The 19,588-nt window shown below is 39.6% G+C and overlaps 1 protein-coding gene across 4 annotated transcripts in view; it reads left to right on the top strand.

The window, feature by feature from the left end:
- Nucleotides 1-19,588, top strand: part of LOC117911205 (ubiquitin-like-specific protease 1D) — a 48,080-nt gene that overhangs the window by 21,617 nt on the left and 6,875 nt on the right. For 3 of the 4 annotated variants that reach the window (XM_034825462.1, XM_034825489.1, XM_034825480.1), the window contains exons 7-10: nt 104-136; nt 240-335; nt 9,840-9,963; nt 13,513-13,610. In XM_034825462.1, coding sequence (XP_034681353.1) covers nt 104-136; nt 240-335; nt 9,840-9,963; nt 13,513-13,610 — 351 coding nt within the window. The remainder of the gene's footprint in view (nt 1-103; nt 137-239; nt 336-9,839; nt 9,964-13,512; nt 13,611-19,588) is intronic. The other variant, XM_034825472.1, reaches the window with a different exon arrangement.

Below are 19,588 nucleotides of genomic sequence, written 5' to 3'. Positions count from 1 at the left end.
GAACTTTGTATGGTGGTTTTGTTGGTTCTTTGCTTCAGTGTCTCAGCTAGCAAATATGTGGTGGGTTCGGTAATAATTTGTTTCTAACATTTTTTCTTTTCAGTATGAAAGAGACTAAGATCTACTATCCTTCAAGGTATGGCATCCTGAAGACAATGTACAATGATGTTCTTCAATGGCATTGTGTTAGAATATTTTTAAACCATTATATACTTGTTTTTGCTTATCTATGGATGCAGGGAAGATCCAGAATCTGTTGAAATTTTGTACTCAGACATAGCTTGCCTTGCTCCTCAAGCCTATTTGACATCACCTATCATGAATTTTTACATCCAGTAAGTATTTGGACATTGTACAGATAACTTTATGTAATGATTAGGAATAGACTTAAATTCAAGGCTCTTTTGATCCTTTCAAGTTTATTGAAGTTTGAGGATGGATTAGGATTTTGATTTTCAGACATTTTAATTAGGAATGGACCTAGATTGATGGGTCTTTGGTCCTTTCAAGTTCTCTGGAGTTTGAGTACAGGTTAGGATTTTTTTTAATTGTGGCATGTCTGTAAATTTTTTTTCTTAGCTAAATTCTTTTATCCTATTTCGTGGATATTTGGTATCTCACTGAAGAAGTCTTGTTGGACTTCCCAGCTGTCAATGGAAACTTACTGCACTAGGATAGCTATTGGAATATTTCAACTTAGATTTCTTAAAGCATCACTGTTGCTTGTTTGGTTCTGAGATTGATATGCCATGGTTTACCTCTCATCATAAAATTGCTCCTTTTAAGCAGTTACAATACAGTGTACCATTGACTTCAATGTTATGTAAGAGGTAAAATACCTTTTCTTCTACAGTGTAAAATGAACAGATTTCTGTTGTGGCAATTGAATGATGAGTAGTAAATGGTATTATGCTATAATGGGAGGTTAAGCATATTTTTGAAACCAAGAGAAACTTTTGGATGGATATTTCAAAAACTTATACAGTTTTCTAATATTACCCTTAAATTTGAGTGGGTAAACCCAGATTTGTAGCATGGGAATTTTGTTTGCATTTTCCATGGTCCTTTAACACTATAGGCAGTGGTGGAGCTAGGAATGTGCTCCAGGAGGGGCATAAATAGAGGAATTATTTCAGGGGGGGGCAAAAAAGGGAGGGACAATTGGTATATATAGTGGAAAGCAGTCTTTCCCTTTAAGCATAAGGTCAAGGGTTCAAAACCTGGGGGGGGGGGGGGGGGGGGGGGGGTTGGGCATGTGCCCCTCCTAGTCCTTAGCTGGCTTTGCCAGTGACTATAGGTGCATTCCCCTGGTATGCCACATGTAACTTGGTTTAGATTGGGTTGGTTTGGCATCAAATGGGAGCTGAACCAACAACAGTTAGATTCTCATTTTGTCAACCCAGGGGGCAGAATCAACGTAGTTTCTATAATTTTCAACCCACCCAAACTGGGGTGAGGGTAGGAGGTGTAGATTCTAATACTTCAGTGTTTATAAAACAGAACTCATATTTTCAACCAGAGGGCAGAATCAATCTAGTTTCTATATAACTTTTGATGCACCCAAACTGGGGTGAGGGTTAGAGGTGTAGGTGCTAATAGTTTGGTGTTTGTAACCTCTTGTTTTATTTTATTTTTAAAATTTTGTTTGATTTACTCTCCAGTGTCTTGCAATGATACATACCACTCGCACAATGCAGTTTTTTTGATAGATACGCACAATGCAGTTAGACACCCTTATGTGATTTTGTGGAATGGTTAGAGCGTGCATAGATGATCATTTATTAACTGTGGTAGGCTTTGTTGATTGGCTGAGCCTTCAATTGGGGGAAGGGCGCTGGTTTTGTTTCTCTTCTTTATGCTTGCCTGTTGGCGCCTATTGTATACGTTGTGTGTACTTTGGTGTGCCCCTTTTCTTGGCACTGTTAATATATTATAGTTCTGATTAGTGATTGCCCATAAAAAAAATGTTTGGGCTTGCTTCTTCGGTTGGTTTACATGAGTTGTCTTCTACCAATCTGGGACTGAAGTTAGTTCTCATCTTCTCAGCCTATAACTTGCTTGATGTTTATATGGAATCAACACTGAACTAAGTTGACCAACCATTCTTGGATTTCATTGGAGCCAATCTCTACCCTTAATCTCTGTCCAACTATAGTTTCAGTGGAGCATATGTCCTGTAATTTTTGAATGTTGAATGAAACCTCACTTGTGAGGGCCTTTGTTTTCTTCCTAGAAGTTTTGGTTACTTGCAATGGCACATTGATTGGATAATTATTTTCTGTGTCCCAAATGAGAAACTCACCCTTGTTTGTTGGGTTAGAAGGAAAGTTTATGAAGATTTCTAAATTTCCTGTGTGTCCGCTGTTTGTTCTGCAAATGAGCAGAGGAGATAAGTGAAACAGACATAAGGTTTTAACATCTCCTACTGGTCCACTAAAATTTTCCTCTCAGAATATGTTGGACTCGAGAAATTTTTGAAGGTAATCTGGCAAGCATTTTTTATTAAAATCATAATGTGGTGTAATATTTTTAGCACAAGGCATAAGTGTTTTATAAAATCCAGGTGTTTCCCTCTTCAAATTTCCTCCACTTTCATTCATAAACAGTGGAAAACTTTAGAATCTTCTCCTCTTCCTAGCCTTTCCTTCTCCCACTCTCCCACACCCTCTTTTTTTATCCTTTTGTGTAATGATTATTAAAACAAGTAGGGACTTTTGAATTTCTTGGAGCTTGTATTCATATTTCTGATTGTCTTACAACTTCATTGTAACATTGAATATTTTCAGGTTCATTTCTACAGTTGTACGGCTTGTCCTCTTTTTTTTTTTTTTTAATTATTTCTGTTTTCTGTTTTAAGTAAATTAAGAAATTAATACATGTAATTATCAAACTTCTGGTTTGGATTTTTGAATTAATTAATTTACTTTTATAGTTAATTTTTTTTGGTACATGAAATTGAATCTAGAACCTTTCCTATCCCCACCTTAACCCCTGCTATTCAGGCCTGGCCTTAGGGGCATAGGTTCCTGGTTTGATTTATACATATTATACTTCTGTTTTACAGTGATAAGATCTCGTTTGCAATAGATATTATAACCTCTCCATTATTTTCTTTAATTTTGAAAATCTACCTTGGCTGTTCTTTTCTTTTTTCATGAATCTTGTCCTTAGGATGCAAAGTGTATGGAATTACAAAAGCTGTGAAGGTGTAAACAGTTAGTGAGAACTTTATCAATCAAGCAGAATTGTTGTAAACTTGATCTATGAAATGAGTACCATTAGTGAGTACCATTAGATGATGACTCCTTACCTTCCTAGGATCATATTATCTTGAGTACAGCCCATCATTTGGTTGGTTCTTATGCTTTTGCAATATAGATGCTGCAACCTTGCTCATAACTGAACTATTTTTTTTTTTTGATAAGTAAACACGAAATATATTAACACAAGGCAAAAAAGCCGCATAGCATACAGGGAGTATACAAGGCGGCAAAGGCCTCACAACCAAAAAAGGACAAAAAACTCACCAACCCTTAAATGGAGGCTAACCACTCCAAGAATCCTATAAGGGAGCGCGGCTCCGCTCCACTATACAATTTTGACCAGCCCCACACATTACAAATAAAAGAATTCTTAAGTTTCTGAATAGCTAACTCCCCCATCCCTAAAAGCTAATCTATTCCTCTCCTTCCAAACCGTTCAAAAAATAAATAACAGAATGGATCTCCATATTTTTTTCCTCTTTTTACCCACAAACGAGCCCTTCCAGCTAAGTAGAACCTCCTTTACAGTTTATGGAAAACCCACTGGGCACCAAACAATCCAAGGACAATCTCCCATAACACTCTGGCCACTGTACAATGAATGAGCAAATGATTTACATTTTCCTCTTCGCTACCACATAAAAAGCATCGATTAGGAAACTACCACCTTCTTTTTGAAGTCTATCAAGGGTAAAAACCTTCCCCCAAGCGGCTTCCCACGCAAAGAACGCTAGTTTAGTTGGAACTCTATCCACCCAAATGCCATTTTTGGGGAAAACGGAGACAATGGGGCTGATCAGTAAGCTGTACGCATTCTTAACACCAAACTGTCCGTTTTTTCCTCCTTTTCAAAAGACCGAGTCTTCCTCCAATGTAATCCTTTGACCCCTTAAGGCTTGGAGTAATTCACCTACCAAGTCCAACTCCCATTCATTGAAGTCTCTAAAAAACCTTAAATTCCAGCCTCCTTGACCAGAATTTTGGTCCCACATTTCTCCCACTGTGGCGTTCCTATGTGTAGCCATGACATAGAGTTGAGGGAACCTTAGGGACAACTGTACACCCCCACACCAAGGATCAGTCCAGAATCTAATTTTGGTGCCTTTTCCCACATTGAAAGCCATATTATCCCAGCACCAATCAGATTCCTTCAGAATTTCCTTCGAAATCCCGACGCCAAATGCCCCATTTGCCTTCTTAGTCCTCCACCCAAGTTCCTCTTGCCCATATTTCGTCGTAAGCACTTGCTTCCACAGCTCGTCCTTGGCCCGAGCGAATCTCCAAACCCATTTACAAAGCAAGGCTTTGTTCAAGAGGACTAACTTCCTCAAGCCAAACCCCCCTTTCTCCTTACCCGTACACACCATCTCCCAATTGACTAAGTGAGCTTTTCTTTCCATATTTCCCCTTCCCCACAAATAGTCTCTTTGCAACTTTTCTAGCCTTCTTGCCACTATCTTAGGCACACGGAACAGGGACAATTGATACAAAGGCATACTAGCTAACGTACTCTTTATGAGGGTGATTCTTCCACCTTTGGAGATATACTGCCGTTTCCAAAGGGCAAGTTTCCACCTCACCCTCTCTTCCACCCCATTCCACACGGAAGAGGCCTTATTGGGCGCCCCCAAGGGCAGCCCCAAGTAGGCTGAGGGTAACTGACCTACCTTGCATCCAAGCTCCACAACCATCTCAACGATCTCTTCCACCTCCCCTACTGGGATAATTTCACTTTTAGCCAGATTAATCCTTAACCCTAAAGCAGCTTCAAACCAACATAAAATTCAGCTCAAGTAGGTCAGGTGCTCCTTCTTTGCCTTACAAAACACTATTGTGTCATTAGCAAAGAGAAGATGAGAAATATTGGCAACCAGCCCACTACCCCGCCAGATGTTGCACCCAGAAATGAAGCCCCCTTCCATAGTCCTCCTAATAAGAACACTCAACACCTCCATTCCCATGACGAACAAGTATGGGGATAGAGGGTCACCTTGACGTAACCCCTTTGAGCTAGAGAAAAACCCAGCAGACACTCCATTTACCAGACCTGAAAACTTAGCAGTTGAGATACAACTCCACATCCAGTCCCTCCACTTAGGCCCGAACCCCATTTTTTGCAAAACCCTCATCAAGAAATGCCAATTAACGTTGTTATACGCTTTCTCAATATTCAATTTACAAATTAGGCCTTTCTCTCCCATTTTTTGCCAAGAATCAATCACCTCATTTGCAATTAAGGAGGCGTCCAGAATCTGCCTACCCATGACGAAAGCATTCTGATCCGGGGAAACCACTTTTCCAATCACTTTTTTAATCCTATTGGCCAGCACCTTAGCCAATAAATTTGTATAGCCCCTCCAAAAGACTGATCAGTCTGAAATCCCCCAGCTCCTCCACCCCTCATTTTTTTGGTAAAAGGACCAGAAACGTGTTGTTAAGGCTCTTGAGAAAAGAATTTTGCTCATGGAACTCCTTAAACATCTCTAAAACCTCCTCTTTCACGAACTCCCAACAGCATTGCCAAAAGGCCACGGTGAAGCCATTCGGACCTGGAGCCTTGCCCCCATTCATGTCCATTAGGGCCAAATGAACTTCATCCTCCGAGAAGGGAAACTCCAGGATTTCCGCTTCTTGTTGACTGATCTGATTCAAGTTTAGCCCCCCTATATCCGCCTTCCACTCCGAATCTTCCGTTAGCAATTGTTTAAAGGCGTCTACAATCCCTGTCCTTACTTCTTGCTCCTCTGACAACCATATCCCATTAATTTTTATTCTATCCATGGAGTTCCTCCTTCGGTGTGCAGTTGCCATACGATGAAAATAACCCGTGTTTCTATCCCTTCCCTTAGCCATAACTCCCTTGATAACTGTCTCTAGTGTATTTCCTCCAGGTTTACCCACTTAGCATATCCCTCTTTGGCTTCTTTTTTAATGGAGATTTCCTCCTCTCACTTTCCACCTGATCCTAGTATTCCACTTGCTATAGAGTTGCAAACTTATTACTTTCCAGACTCCCAAACACATCCCTATTCCAGATTTTTAAATTCTGTTTAATCACCTTCAGTTTTGTAGCCAGCTTATAGCTAGCCCTTCCTCTGACCGACATCCCCTGCCACCAGCTCCGTATAAGGTCTTTAAACCCTTCCACTTTAAGCCATATGTTTTCGAACCTAAATGGTGAAGGACCTTTTCTTATGCCACCCCCCTCAATTAGAATAGGAAAGTGATCCGAGATGGGCCGAGGCAGTTTTTTCTGGATCACATTGCTGAACTGATCAAGCCAGCTGGGAGACACAAGGAATCTATCCAACCTGGCCCAGGCTTGATTATAAAGACCTCCACTCTAAGTAAAAGATCCTCCTTGCAGGGGGAGGTCAACAAGCTCGAGCTCATCTATAACTTGAGCAAACCTCCTCATAGCTAAGGTAATCCTCCTTTGTCTACTTCTTTCCCCTTAGGATAGAATAATATTAAAATCACCCCCTACACACCAGGGTTCTCCCCAAATTCCTCAAATTGCCCCAAATTCATCCCACAGGCTCTCCCTATCCTCTTTGGTAAAAGGACCATAGACTCCCGTAAACACCCAGGCTACCCCATTTTCAACATTTCTGAATTTACAGGAGATTGAGAACTGACCCTTCTCCCAATCCAATATTTCTAGAGACCTTTTGTCCCAGCAAATCAAAACACCTCTTGCCGATCCAGAAGCATCTAAAGCTCTCCAGTCTAAGAATCTCCCCGCCCCTAAACTTTTCACCACCCCTTCAGACATTAATTGGATTTTGGTCTCCTGGATACAAAACAAGTCCACTTTCTGATTTCTAACAAAAGACTTGATTATTTTCCTTTTAGAACTGTCATTCGCACCCCTCACATTCCAACTCAATAATTTGAGATTCATTATCCAATCGTTAGTTGACCCCCTCTACCCTTAAGATGGCAGTTCTTCTTAATTTCCCCCTCATAATTGATTGAACACTCCAGCCTCTTGAGCTCCCTTTCGAATTTCGACTTCTCCAACATACGTTTGCTGTGTATCCTTTCCTCCCTCTTTCTGATCTTGATAAAAAAAGCCAAGATTTCCTTTTCCAGGCCTTCTGTTGGAAATCCCAAAAACTTCCTAAATTTGGCCAGACTACTTTCCTCCCAATTTATCTCCTTCTCGCCCCTGAAATCTTGGGGCTCAGCCTGAGCCGAATTCCACTCCGGGTTTTGTACCTCGATTGCGACGCAATTAACCTCAACCAAATCCTAGCAATCCTTGCCACTTACTGTGGACCCCCTGCAACTGCCAAGCTCAGCATGTTTCCTTCCTGAAGGTTCTCCCTTATCACCCAGAATGGTCGTAAAACTCCCCCTTCGGAGTCCGACCAAAAGAAAAAGGAGAAGAATGAGAAGACCCCGAAACCCTTAAACCCCACGAGTTTGAATCAGACCCATACCTTGAAGCTTCTTCCACTAATGCACAATCTGCCATTGAACTTTGGGATTCCGGCTGCTGCTTCCTCCTTTCATCCTTTTCTTGGCACTTTATAAATTCCATCTCTAGGTTGCAAGCCAGACGGGCTGAGGCACAAAACTTCAAAGAGAGCCCTCTATTGTGGAGTTGGGCCTGAGAAGGCCCAGGACTGCCCCGAAGCATGATTGTAGGCCCACAAGGCAAAAACTTCAACCCATCAGCGGCCCGCCCCTCAGACGGCCTGAATGCTAGCCCAACATCAACGGTCGCAGCCCCCTTTAAAAGTAAAGGGCCTTGCACCGGGGGCCCATCGACCCACTTCAAGCCCACGAGACCTTCAGCCGGGCCAGATGAAGACAACCCATCTCCCGAAGATCCAAAAGGGAGACGGGTCACCGGCTCGAAATGGGCCCATTGTTCAAACTCTTCACCGCCCGCCCCTTTTACCTGCCCTCCAATCACATCGTCTGGTCGAAGCTGCTCCTCGGGCCAAGCATTTGACTGTTCTCCCACGCGCATCCCAGCGCGTGTGACCCCATCATCCCTAACCTCCCCATTCTGTCGCCCAGGCCAGACTCGATAGTCCCTCGGTTTCTTCCTCAATGACGGCGAGATTTCCCACCATAGGGACAGGGCGTAGTTTTCCTCCTCAACCCCGATCTCCAGCAAACTTGATAGTTCCTCGCCACTCGTTTTTACTTAAATCCTAGCCCACTCAAGCTCATCCATCCTTTTCGTCTGAGAATCGATACCTAAAAACCCACTGCCCCTACTCTTCTCAAAATTGTCGGAACCCACAACGAAATTGGGAGACCTAGAATCCTTACCCAAGCTTCGTTCCTAGCTTCTCCCTTTGTTGAACACCCAGATTTCGGACTCCATCACTCCAAACCCATCTGAAGCCCTCCCACTGATCTTTTCCCAGAGGCGAGGACATTTCTAGCTTTCTCCACGAATTCAAACTCCAGAAGAACTCGTCCCTTTCCCAGTCTTGCCAAACCTAATTTCCCTTTCAACCTCCACGCACTTGCCACTGACCAACCTAATCTCTCCAAATCCTCTTCTGGTTCTGAACTAGGGTTCCATTTTCCTACCAAGCAATGTTCCAATCTACTCAGATTTCTTCTTATTTCCTTTCCCTTTACCTCCACTCTGACCCTTGTACTATCCCTGCTCCTCGGTCCCTTTGCCACTTCCACATACGACCTGCCCGTGGCCCTCTCTTCTTGTTTATTCTCCTTCTTATCAAACCAAAATCCCATATTTCGTAAGGACTCCACCATGGAAGCCCATCCCCCCTTCTCCCCCCTACCTTTCGGAATGCAGATGCTATATCTCCTCTTCTCCATATCGGTTACCCCTAAGCAAAGGAAACACCCTGCCCTGTTGGCCTCTCTCACCAGGGAGTAACTCCTCCCTTTTCCCTTCCATCCCCTTTCCCATCTTCCTTCTTTCCCATCCCTTATGCACTGAATCAGACCTTCTGTAAAAAACCTTACGCTCGTTGGCCCCAGACGAACCCAAGACGAGACCCCTCCCTTGCTTTCCACGATGGTAACTTGGATCTTGCCTTTTCTCTCCTCGGCTCCTACTTCGAATACCTTCGACTCCACCACAAAACTACTTCCCTTCCTTTTCCCACGATTCTCCGCTCGGCTCTCACCTTCATCACCATCGCTCGTGTGCTCACTCTCACTCTCTCTCATCGCGGCTCTAACTGAACTATTTTTATATGCTGCATTGTGCTATGTTGTTGGATTTTATAACTTCTAGTTTCAGTTATGTAGGGTATCATAGAGAAATAGGAATTGTTGATATGGCATAGTTTTATTGGTCAATGCCCCAAATTGGATAATTGTGCTAAATGAACTTCTATTGGCATGGTAAACTGAAGTCAAGGTATCCATTTCACTATATAAATATGGCTGCCCATGTGGGTGCACTTGCATTATGATAAAATAGAGAATATAGTGCTCGTCTTTGTTGTTTAAATTTTCATAATGAGTGCCTTTGTTGTGTATATGTTTCTTGTCATCTTATTCTAATTGAACATGTTGATATTTTTTTCTTCAACTTTATCTCAGTGGATTTGTTACTAGACTCACTCTTCATAGACTGATGATTGATTTGGTTAGGTATCTGCAGCAGCCAGTGTCTCCAACAGATAGGGCACCGTGTAATTATCATTTTTTCAATACATATTTCTACAAGAAGCTTAAAGAGGCTTTATCATACAAGGTACATTTTTCTACTTGTGTTTGAATTAATTCTGGTCCCAGTCTGTGACAGCGTGTGAACTTTATCTATTGGAATATGTGAACTATTAGTAGTAGATCTAGGTGCTATTGACACCTAGCTCAAGTGCCTAGTATGGAGGAAAACAGTTATCCATCAAAAACAAAAAAAAGACCAAGAAAAAGAGAAACTGGTAGATCTGGGTAGCATTATATATTAGTAATGGTCATTGGTGTTTTATTTATTTTTTCTGGTAAAGCCATTCTATGCCTGGAGCATTTTGAAAGGGACTTGGTGGTGAATCAATGAGGCAACTTATTTATCAAAAATAAAAAAAAAATAAAAAAAATCAATGAGGCAACTCAGTCTGTTTGGTTTATGATTCTTAATTTCATAATTCCTCATTGCATCAGAAACAATAGTAGAAAAAGACATTTGTGATGATTGACATTTTTTATAGTTTCTAAAGATCCTTTCACTAACCATAAAAATGTGAGATCCTTTGAGATCTAGCTTCAGGCGATGGTTTTGCAAAGGGGAAGTTGCTGGTTTGGAGTTGAATTGAAGTCTTTTGATATTTTGATGGAGTAAGTCAGGGGGAAGACGGTTGGCAAGCTGGTGGAGAGGAGTCGGGGGTTTTCCACTTGGATTAGATTTGGTGAGAGGGGGCTAGCTCAGTTGTTGGAAAGGTAGAAGCTTGAGGTGAAGGGAAGTCTAGAAAGTTTTTCAATATGGGGTGGAATGAAGGTGGAAGGGGCTACAGCTGGTCCTTCGTAGCTACAAGGTAGGGAGATTCTTTTTGCGCTCCATGTTGTCTTTGGAGGAGGAAAGGTTTTCCTTAGTTTTTCCTGAAGGAAGGGATGATGAGGAGGTGGGGGCCATGGAAGACCCTTGCTTCAAAGCTGAGGGACATTGGTTTTGTTGTCGAGCATAGGCATTTGGAGTCACCCAAAGAGTTTGTCTGTCTTTTGGTGGAAAGTGGAGGAGGAGCATCCCCAAAGGGTGAGTCCTATGTAGAAGAGGTGAATAGAGGAAAGGAGTTAGGTGAGGTAGTCTGGGTTTAGGGTGTGTTGGAGGAGGTGTTGAAAAATTTAGAGTTTCTCAAAAAGTGCTTGATGTAGGACAACCCTAGGATGGTTGCCTACACTAAAGGGTAGGTGGGCTAGGGTTTTATTTTTAGGGTGTAAGGAGAGGAACAAGGAATAAATTTTATGGTAGAGAAAATTATAAGATAAGAAATAGAGAGAAAGAAGAAACAATGAAGAAAAAATGGAAAACCTTAGAGTCTCACTAAGACCTTCTAGGAGTCTCACCTAGAAGAAAATCAATGGAGTCTCACCATTGAGGATTGCAACCTTGCAATGAAAGAAAGTATAATATTATTCATCAAATTCATTCATTTGATTTACATTGATTAGCTTATTTATAGGCTTATCTAAGAAATCCAAAGTCTACTAGGACTCTAATAACCTATTATGACTCAAATTCTAATTATATTATAACTCAACTAGCTAATCCTAATTAGACTCTAACAAATACCAATCCCAATTCAATCCTAATTAATATTAATCCTACTTAAAGTTTACTTAGGTCTTCACTTTCTTCCTTGAATAAACTTTAAAAGGCTTTCCCCCATCAGTGCTTGGTGGGAAGATGGGGTGATTTTGAGACCAGGCACAAGATTTGGGTTCTTTGAAAGCTTGGGCTAGGCATTCTTGGAGGGTGAAAGGTAATTTTTATTTGTCCTTGATGGGGGGCTCACTTATTTTTTTTCAAGTTTGATAATGACGTTGAAGTAGAAAGTGTTTGGCTTTTGGGAAATAGTTGGTATGAGGGGGAAGCTTTGCAGTTGGATTGGTGGAGGCCTGATATAGGCTATTTCAAGGTTGAGGATTGTGTCAATGAGGTCTAGGTGAGAGTGTTTGGGGTTCCATTGCATTTTTGGGGAGAGGAGTTCTTCAAGAGGCTCAGTGATGCATGTGGAGGTTTTGTAGCAGTAGATGGGGAGGTGAGGGAGAAGTGGCCTCTGCAGTGGGCTAGGATTCTTGTGAAATCCAACAGGAAGATGGTGAGGGTATTTCATGCGCCCGTGGGAGAGTGGGAAGGGAAGAAGAGAGTCATGTATAAGAGGTTTCATAGGTGTTACTTGAAGAGTCGAGTCTCCCTGCACACGCAATGGTGGTGACTGTGCTCTTTGGGCATAGCGGCAACAACATTGACCAGGCTGCAGTGGGAACTGGGCTCCCAGAGTGCCTTGATGAGGCTGTTGGGTCATTTAGCCTTTTAGATTCAGAAGATAAGGAGGGGGGCTCGTGTTCTAAAGAGTATGGTCCATCTACAGTCCAAGCTCTTCTAGTCAAAGGAGGCCTGTCCATGACAGGCCAGTCTTCTAAAGGGTGCCCAAGGGTTTTTGTTAGGCCAACCCAGATCTGTTAAGTTGAAGCCCAGAATTGAAAAGCACTTCGGTGGGCTAGCTAAGGATTGGTCAAGGGCTCTCTTTTTGGGCATTCTTGAGAAAGGTCTCCAAAACTCTCAACCCAGAAGAGAGAAAGGCAACTACGAGGAGGTTTGTGCAGATCCCCTTATACGTGAGTGGGTTCTGGGGAGAGGGCCCCTTTTTCTTCCTCCAAGGTTTCAACAATTGGGTTGCTAGTTGATGCAGGTAGGGCTCTGGTAGAAGGTCATGGCTGGGAGAAGAATGTTTGGTCGAAAGAGGGGCTTCTTGGTGGGGCTTTAGGTGAAGGAAATCATTTGGTTAAAATGTTGTTCATGGATGGTTCCTTGCTGGAGTTTCCACAGATCAGTGAGGAAGGCCCATTTTGTAATGATGTTGTGGTCAGATTTGGGGAGTCAGACCCTTCCAAGGTGAAGTCAGGCAGCTGTTCCACAAGGGAAATGCATCCTTTGGATGGTCTCTTGAATAAGCTGACCAGTTTCAGTAGCTTTGTGGGGATGCCCGTGGTGGTTTTGAAAATGAGATTATCTCCCTATTGAGGAAGATGGATGCAAGGAGAGGGCATGGTGGCAAGTTGTCGGAGGGAAGAGGAAGCCAAACTCGTCTTCTTGTTTCGACAGGTAGATCTGGAAGTTGGAGTGCTCAGTTAGCTACAATAGGTCTCCCGTGTTAGCAAGGGGCAGGGGAAGGAGCAACAGCGATCAAGCTATTGTTCACTGAGGATTTCAAGATGAGTGAGTAATTGGGGTGGTAAGCAGGGGGCTTGAGAGATGGCTGGGTAAAACTGTTTTCTGGGGTGTTGGGTGATGGGTATGGATGGTTTTCCTTGTTGTTCTCTTTGTTTTTTCTGCCATGATGCTCTTTGTATACTACATATGTATGCTGTTGCGCCCTTTCCTAGGGCTTTTAAAATATCCTCTACTTTTACCTATCAAAAATTTATTTATTTTATAGTTTCTGTGCAAAATAACTGCATGATTCTTGAATAAGTTCATGATTTATATGTTAATATCTGTGTTGTTCTTACTACTACACTGTCATGCATTTTGATGTCAAGGGGTGCTCTTGAGTAAATTATCTTCCATTATAATTTGTAGGGGAGTGACAAGGAAACTTCTTTTATTAAGTTTAGAAGGTGGTGGAAGGGTGTAAATATATTTGAGAAGGCATATATTCTTCTTCCAATACATCAAGAGTAAGTTCTTTCTAATGATTCAGCAGTTCTGCATGAGTAAATACCATATTATGCTAAGAGTCACATTTGGGGCATGTTTGGAACGTTGGAATAGAGAATGAGAATCGGAAATTCATTCCATTTTCCATTCATTACTATGTTTGGATTGCTTTTTAGAAATGAGAATAGGAATCAAAAATTCATTTTCATGAAACTGAAACTCACCCTTACCAAGATTTTGATTCTCTATTCCACATGGTATTGTGATTTATGTCCATTTCCATCGTATTTTTCTATTCCTATTCCCACATTTTTCCCATGAAATTTACTTCATTCATTTACTGTTGTCGTGAGCTACAATTTTGAGTTGCTGCAAAAATTTATCAGCAACCATGGTTTTGAGTTTTTAGTAGAAATATTGTCATTATTGGGCATCGTCTCTTCCATCACTGGTGAGTTATAATTACATGAATGATTTTTATTTTATTTTTTATTCTTTTTACAATTATCTCTGTATTGCCAATGTCCTGATTGTTATTAACTGAAAAGAGTTTTAAAATATAATATCCCATGCAGACTGCTCCCATCTTTCATGCAAGTGTTTAATGGTAAGATTTTGGCTTGCGATAGAGTTTGTGGACTTTTCTGTGCATGGGTAATGCATTTTCATTTTGAGTGTCTTTCACCGACTTGAGTAGAGATGACAAAAAACAAAACAAGAGAACAGGAGCTTGGGGATCTTAAGTTTGTTTATGAAAAAATTTGGATAGAGAAGGGAAGAGAAATGATGGTCCCCTTCTAAAAGCACTTGCATTTTGTGCATGATATGTTTTCTTGAACTTGTCTTTCAACTTGTCTTTCCAAATCACCTCAGCCTTGGTGATATTTTGGTGGGTTTGAAGAACTTTTCTCTCCTCTTGAACAAACTATACAGGGAAAAGGAAGAGAATTTTGTGTTTTTTTTCCTCTCATTTTCTCTTTTCTTTTGTCAAGCTGTTGGCTTTTTGTTTCTGAAAAGTGCTTGGATGAGACAAGGTGCCACCAGATTGTGGATTTTTTTTTGGGCAATTAATTTATTTTCTAAATTGGAAATAATCAATTCTTTTCATTGAATTGTACAAAAGAATGCATAGAGGAGGATGTGCTATCCTTCACAAAATACAACAAAAGCTGACCAAGAAAGTAGAGAAACTAAACTATGAAAAACAATGAAAGTATGTAAGAGCACCAGAAGCTGATTGAAACTAAAAAAAATACTGTAGATCAAGGTGGTGCCCCCCACTTCAGCTATTAGTTTCCCTCCACTGAAAGGTTGGATAGCCCCAAACAATTAAACACAAGCCTTCCAAGAGTGCCTGTATCTTTGTTTCAATTGCTGAACCTACCCCAGTCGGTTTTGAGAAAGCTCTCAACATACTATCATTATGATGTCCAATTATTCTCCTAATCCTTAGTTGTCATATGTTATTGAAGTAGCAGCTTAATTATTCTCCACAGCTTTCATCTGCACCATAGTCCTGGAAGAACAAACTAGGCTGCAATCTAACATGATCAAGTCCAAAAGCCTATCAAAAACTGCATTTGTAATGAAGTTTAAAGCAAAGAAAGAAAATGAACTATTTTCCAAAGTCGTCACTGCCTCTCAGGCCATATCACCTGAGTGAGACAAACAACTCATAGCACTTTGCCCCTGAAATGTTGACCAAAACCCCATAAATTATCAACATTGCAATAATGCTCCTAGGTTAAATCCAATCAACCTCTACTAGCCCAAAAACCTTATGCCCAAGCCCTAATGGTACTGGCTAATAAAGAAATAGATGATACACTAACTCACTATCATTTAAGCACATTATACACCTACCAGGTTGAAGGCCTTGCCATGTTTTTGCTACTGCAACATGTAATTGGTATTAATATTCTTTTTTACCACAAACTGAGTAAATGCTATGACTTCTGATGGGGGTTTGGCTAACCATATGAACTTGACAATTAAGAATGTAATTGGATGAAGTGAAGTTGAAAGTGCCTGATAAAAAGGAAGGATTGAGAACAAACCTGAGGAGGTCGGAGATACTCTCCCATCAAGAAAAAATGATAAAAACATGGGAAGTAAGGACACAAGGACTGAGAGCTTATCAATTTCCTGATTATTCAAGGTCCTATGGAAAAGTGAAATTCGGAGACATCAAGGAGGAGGAATGCTCAAGGATGGAGGAAATAGGAAATCTCTAGATCTTGAGGTCAATTAAAGGTTGGGGAATTGAGCATGAATTGATTGATCACCATACCATGTATCCTCCCGGAAATGGATTTTGATACATTACTGATTAAATAATTACTTTAACAAGAGAAATTGGAAAAAGCTAGGCAATAAGACCTTAAAGAACACTGGTGTCACCACCGAAGTATGATGTGAGAATTAGATTGTGAACCATAAGTGCTTCTGATGATTCTATGTAAAAAAACGTTACTCCCCCTTGGAAATTCCATGACCACTTAATCAGTGGAGCTCCATTCCTTGGATGAATATTCCTTAATCCTTGATTTCTTTCTCTCCTCAGTCTACATGCAGTCCATCCAACTAAGTAATCTCTCCTTCACTCATCTATTTCTGATCAAAGAAACTTTCTCACCCTAGCTGCAAATTTGTCAAAAATACTAAACACTGAGAGAAAATAGGTGGGTATAATGCTAAACAAAGTCAATTGAGTGATTTTGCCTCCTAAGGAAGGGAAAGTTTTCTTCCAACCTTCTAATCAACTGGAAATTCTCACTAGCATTAGGTCTTGAAAGAGGCACCTCTAGGATTTTCCTAATTTGACAAAGGACAAACCCATTTAATATATAGGAAAATAAGAGAGGATAAGGGCCAAACAAGATTGAATTAGAGTGACTTTACCTTCTGAGGACAATTAAGTTTTCTTTTAATCATCTAATCTATGAGAAATTCTCTTTAGCACCATGTTCTTTAAAGAAGGGGCTCTATGACAGGTTTTTCAATCTGGAAAAGAATTAAGGATCCAAATCTAATCATCATTGACATGATACCAGACAACATGCTTTTGTTAAGGTTTATCTTTTGTGGAAGAATCTAATTAGGAAAGATTATAGCTGTACATTTTTGTAATTAATGAGAGGATTAGGACAATCTCGTAATCAAGGGGATTTGATATGATTAGGTTAGGAAAGTTTCTATTTTTTGTGTTAGGAGTACTTGTATAAATATGTGGATACATATTGAAATTAAGGAAGAAATTTATTCTTTACCTTCCAATTCTTTAGATTCTACATGGTATCAGAGCCTTAGGCTCATAAATCTAGGAATCGAGAAGGAATTTTCTTCAGCCTTCATTGTTGAGTTCAAAGTTTAGTGTCGACCTTCATTTTTGCATGCTAGAGGACTTGATCCATTGACTTCCAGCTTTAAAAACAAGACCAAGCCCATTGAACTATGCGTTAACTTTGTATAATAATGTTGTAAAATTAAATATTTAGTAAGATTAATGTTTTTTTTTTTCAAATTTTTGTCATACAAACCTTTGAACAAATGTAAATATTTACATTCTTTTTTATTTTTATAATAATAATTTTGAAAATAATATAGATAATTAATATAAAAATTTTAAAATAATATAATACAAAGACATGGAGATAAAATTAAATATTATGATTTTTTTATACTTAAATATTATACATGTTCTATTTAATAAAATTTAAAATATTAATATATTTATATTTATCTTTATAATTTAATTTAATATATCAAATATAAAAATAAAATATTATTAAAATTTTTAATTTTATATATTTTTAATTTATATAATATATAAATTATATAATTATGACATCACTAGTTCGACCATGATTCAACCACTAGCTCGACTAGTGAATCATGAATTGATAGCTTTCCCAATTCAATAACTGGTTCAATTATGAAAACATCGATTTATCTTTAGAATATTAGTTCCTTTTGATTGTCCAAAACCATTATGAGCTATCTAATAGCTCAACACACAAGAGCTCGAAGCTTTATCACAATGACTTGGAGTTTAACTACCCTATCTCGATATTATGACTTCAACAATAGGTAATTCTCAATACATCTGATCATATAAGTAAATAATTTTCAACACAAGATGTTGAAGAATGTTGCCCTTGAGGCCTGGCTCAAGTGGTTAAGGGTTGGGGCGGGTTTATGGGAGGTTCCAGGTTCAAGTCCCAATAGAGACAAAAAGGAAAAATGAAAAATAATACCTATATAAAAAAAAAGGTGTTGAAGAATGTTAATCACTCCCTTAGGTGTTAGAGAGGTTCTACCAACGTAGTCAAAACCTTCTTCGATGCTTTTTTGATCCTCAATCTTGAAGGCTCCCCCTTAAATGCAAGATCTAAATGAATCCACATGCATAATGAATGCTAGTAGGTTAACCTAAGCGAATCTCAATCTCATTCCAGGACTTTCTTAAATGCGATGAGGAGCAATAGCTCTTCAAACAAAACTCAGCTATCAATTGAATGTACTATAAAGGCTTTCTTCTCTTTCTTTTGTATCTTTTCTTTTTCCTGTATCTTTTCTTCTATTAATATATTCTTCTTCGTTTCTGATAAAAAAAAAATTGAATGTACTATAAAGATTACTAAATGACCTTTAAACCAAACTCAAAACAATTTTAATGTTAGAGCATTAAATGCTTTGGAAAAGGGTACTTTGGTCAATTGATTCAGGGCCAGATGATTAAAATCCTACCAGTCACATGAAAAATTTAAGATAGAGCTGTGGAACTGGGATTTGACGGTTGACCCAAGGTCACTGGCAGAATCTTGCCAAAGATGGAACTTGTGGCTAATCAGACCATGGCTACTTGACCCAACCGTTCATCCTGGAAAAAGCCTAAAAGCACATTTAAAGTCCGCTAAAGCACCTGGCGATGTAAATGAACATGCAAAACAAACTTTTAAAGCACCCTTAAAAGGGGTTTCTGAACTGAGCCAAGCAATGAGTAATCTTCACTTGAAAGTTTTACTGAATAATGGCCTTTGATGAACCACCATTTCCTGGCAAAAGTGACACTTAAGACCTATTTATCAATGTCATGAAATTGGTAAGCCCTTATCAGTTTTTTGTGTGGACAAAGGTTTTGATATGAAATGTGAAGAATTCAAAATGGGTGGGGTGTTGAGTTGAAAGGTAGCCACTAAATGGGTATTAGGAAAGGTTTGAACTTATTTTATTTTATTTATTTATTAATCATTTGTCTTGTTTTTTATTTTTGCTTTTTGGACCTGGGCCAAAATCAGAATGGGGATTCTTTGTTGTGCTGATTTCTAGATTTATTTACTTTAATGACTTGTATAGGGGCATAGGTGCTAGTGCTTACTTGTCTGATGGGAAAGGAAATGTTTTATGATGTTCTCTAGATACTTGAATGATAGGAAGGAGGCTTTTCTTTTTTAATTAAAAACCTAATAGATATTTCTATTAATTAAAAATATCAAGAAGGAAGAGACATCCTTTCACAATGTACAAATTTAGATCAAAACAAGGGAATGGATGGATGCCTTTACATCCATATAACTGAACAAACAAGGGAAATTACAAAAAGTGAAACAACATTCAAAAAAAACATTAAATAGACCCAAGGAGGCAAGTAATCTCCAACAAAAGATATTAATTGCTTTGCTCCTTTTTTAGCTAACTCATCCACCACCTGATTAGCTGAGTGAAGAACCCATTGAATGGACCATCCCAACTTTGTAAAGATATCAAATATTTGGCACAACCACCCATCAAGTCTCCATAAACCTCTTTCCATTTTAGCCACCCATGAGATAACAACAATAGAATCCCCCCGCACCACAAAATTGGACAAGCCTAAAGTTTTTGCTTCTACAAGGTCCTCCAAAAGAGCTACAACTTTGGCCTTAATAGCAAAACCATCACCTACAAGTTTAGAGTATGCTCTGATTATTGAATTTCAATGATCTCTAATTAGACC

Source organism: Vitis riparia, chromosome 1 (assembly GCF_004353265.1).
Source record: "Vitis riparia cultivar Riparia Gloire de Montpellier isolate 1030 chromosome 1, EGFV_Vit.rip_1.0, whole genome shotgun sequence".
Classification (NCBI taxonomy): Eukaryota; Viridiplantae; Streptophyta; class Magnoliopsida; order Vitales; family Vitaceae; genus Vitis; species Vitis riparia.
This window is presented reverse-complemented; position numbering and strand designations above follow the sequence as displayed.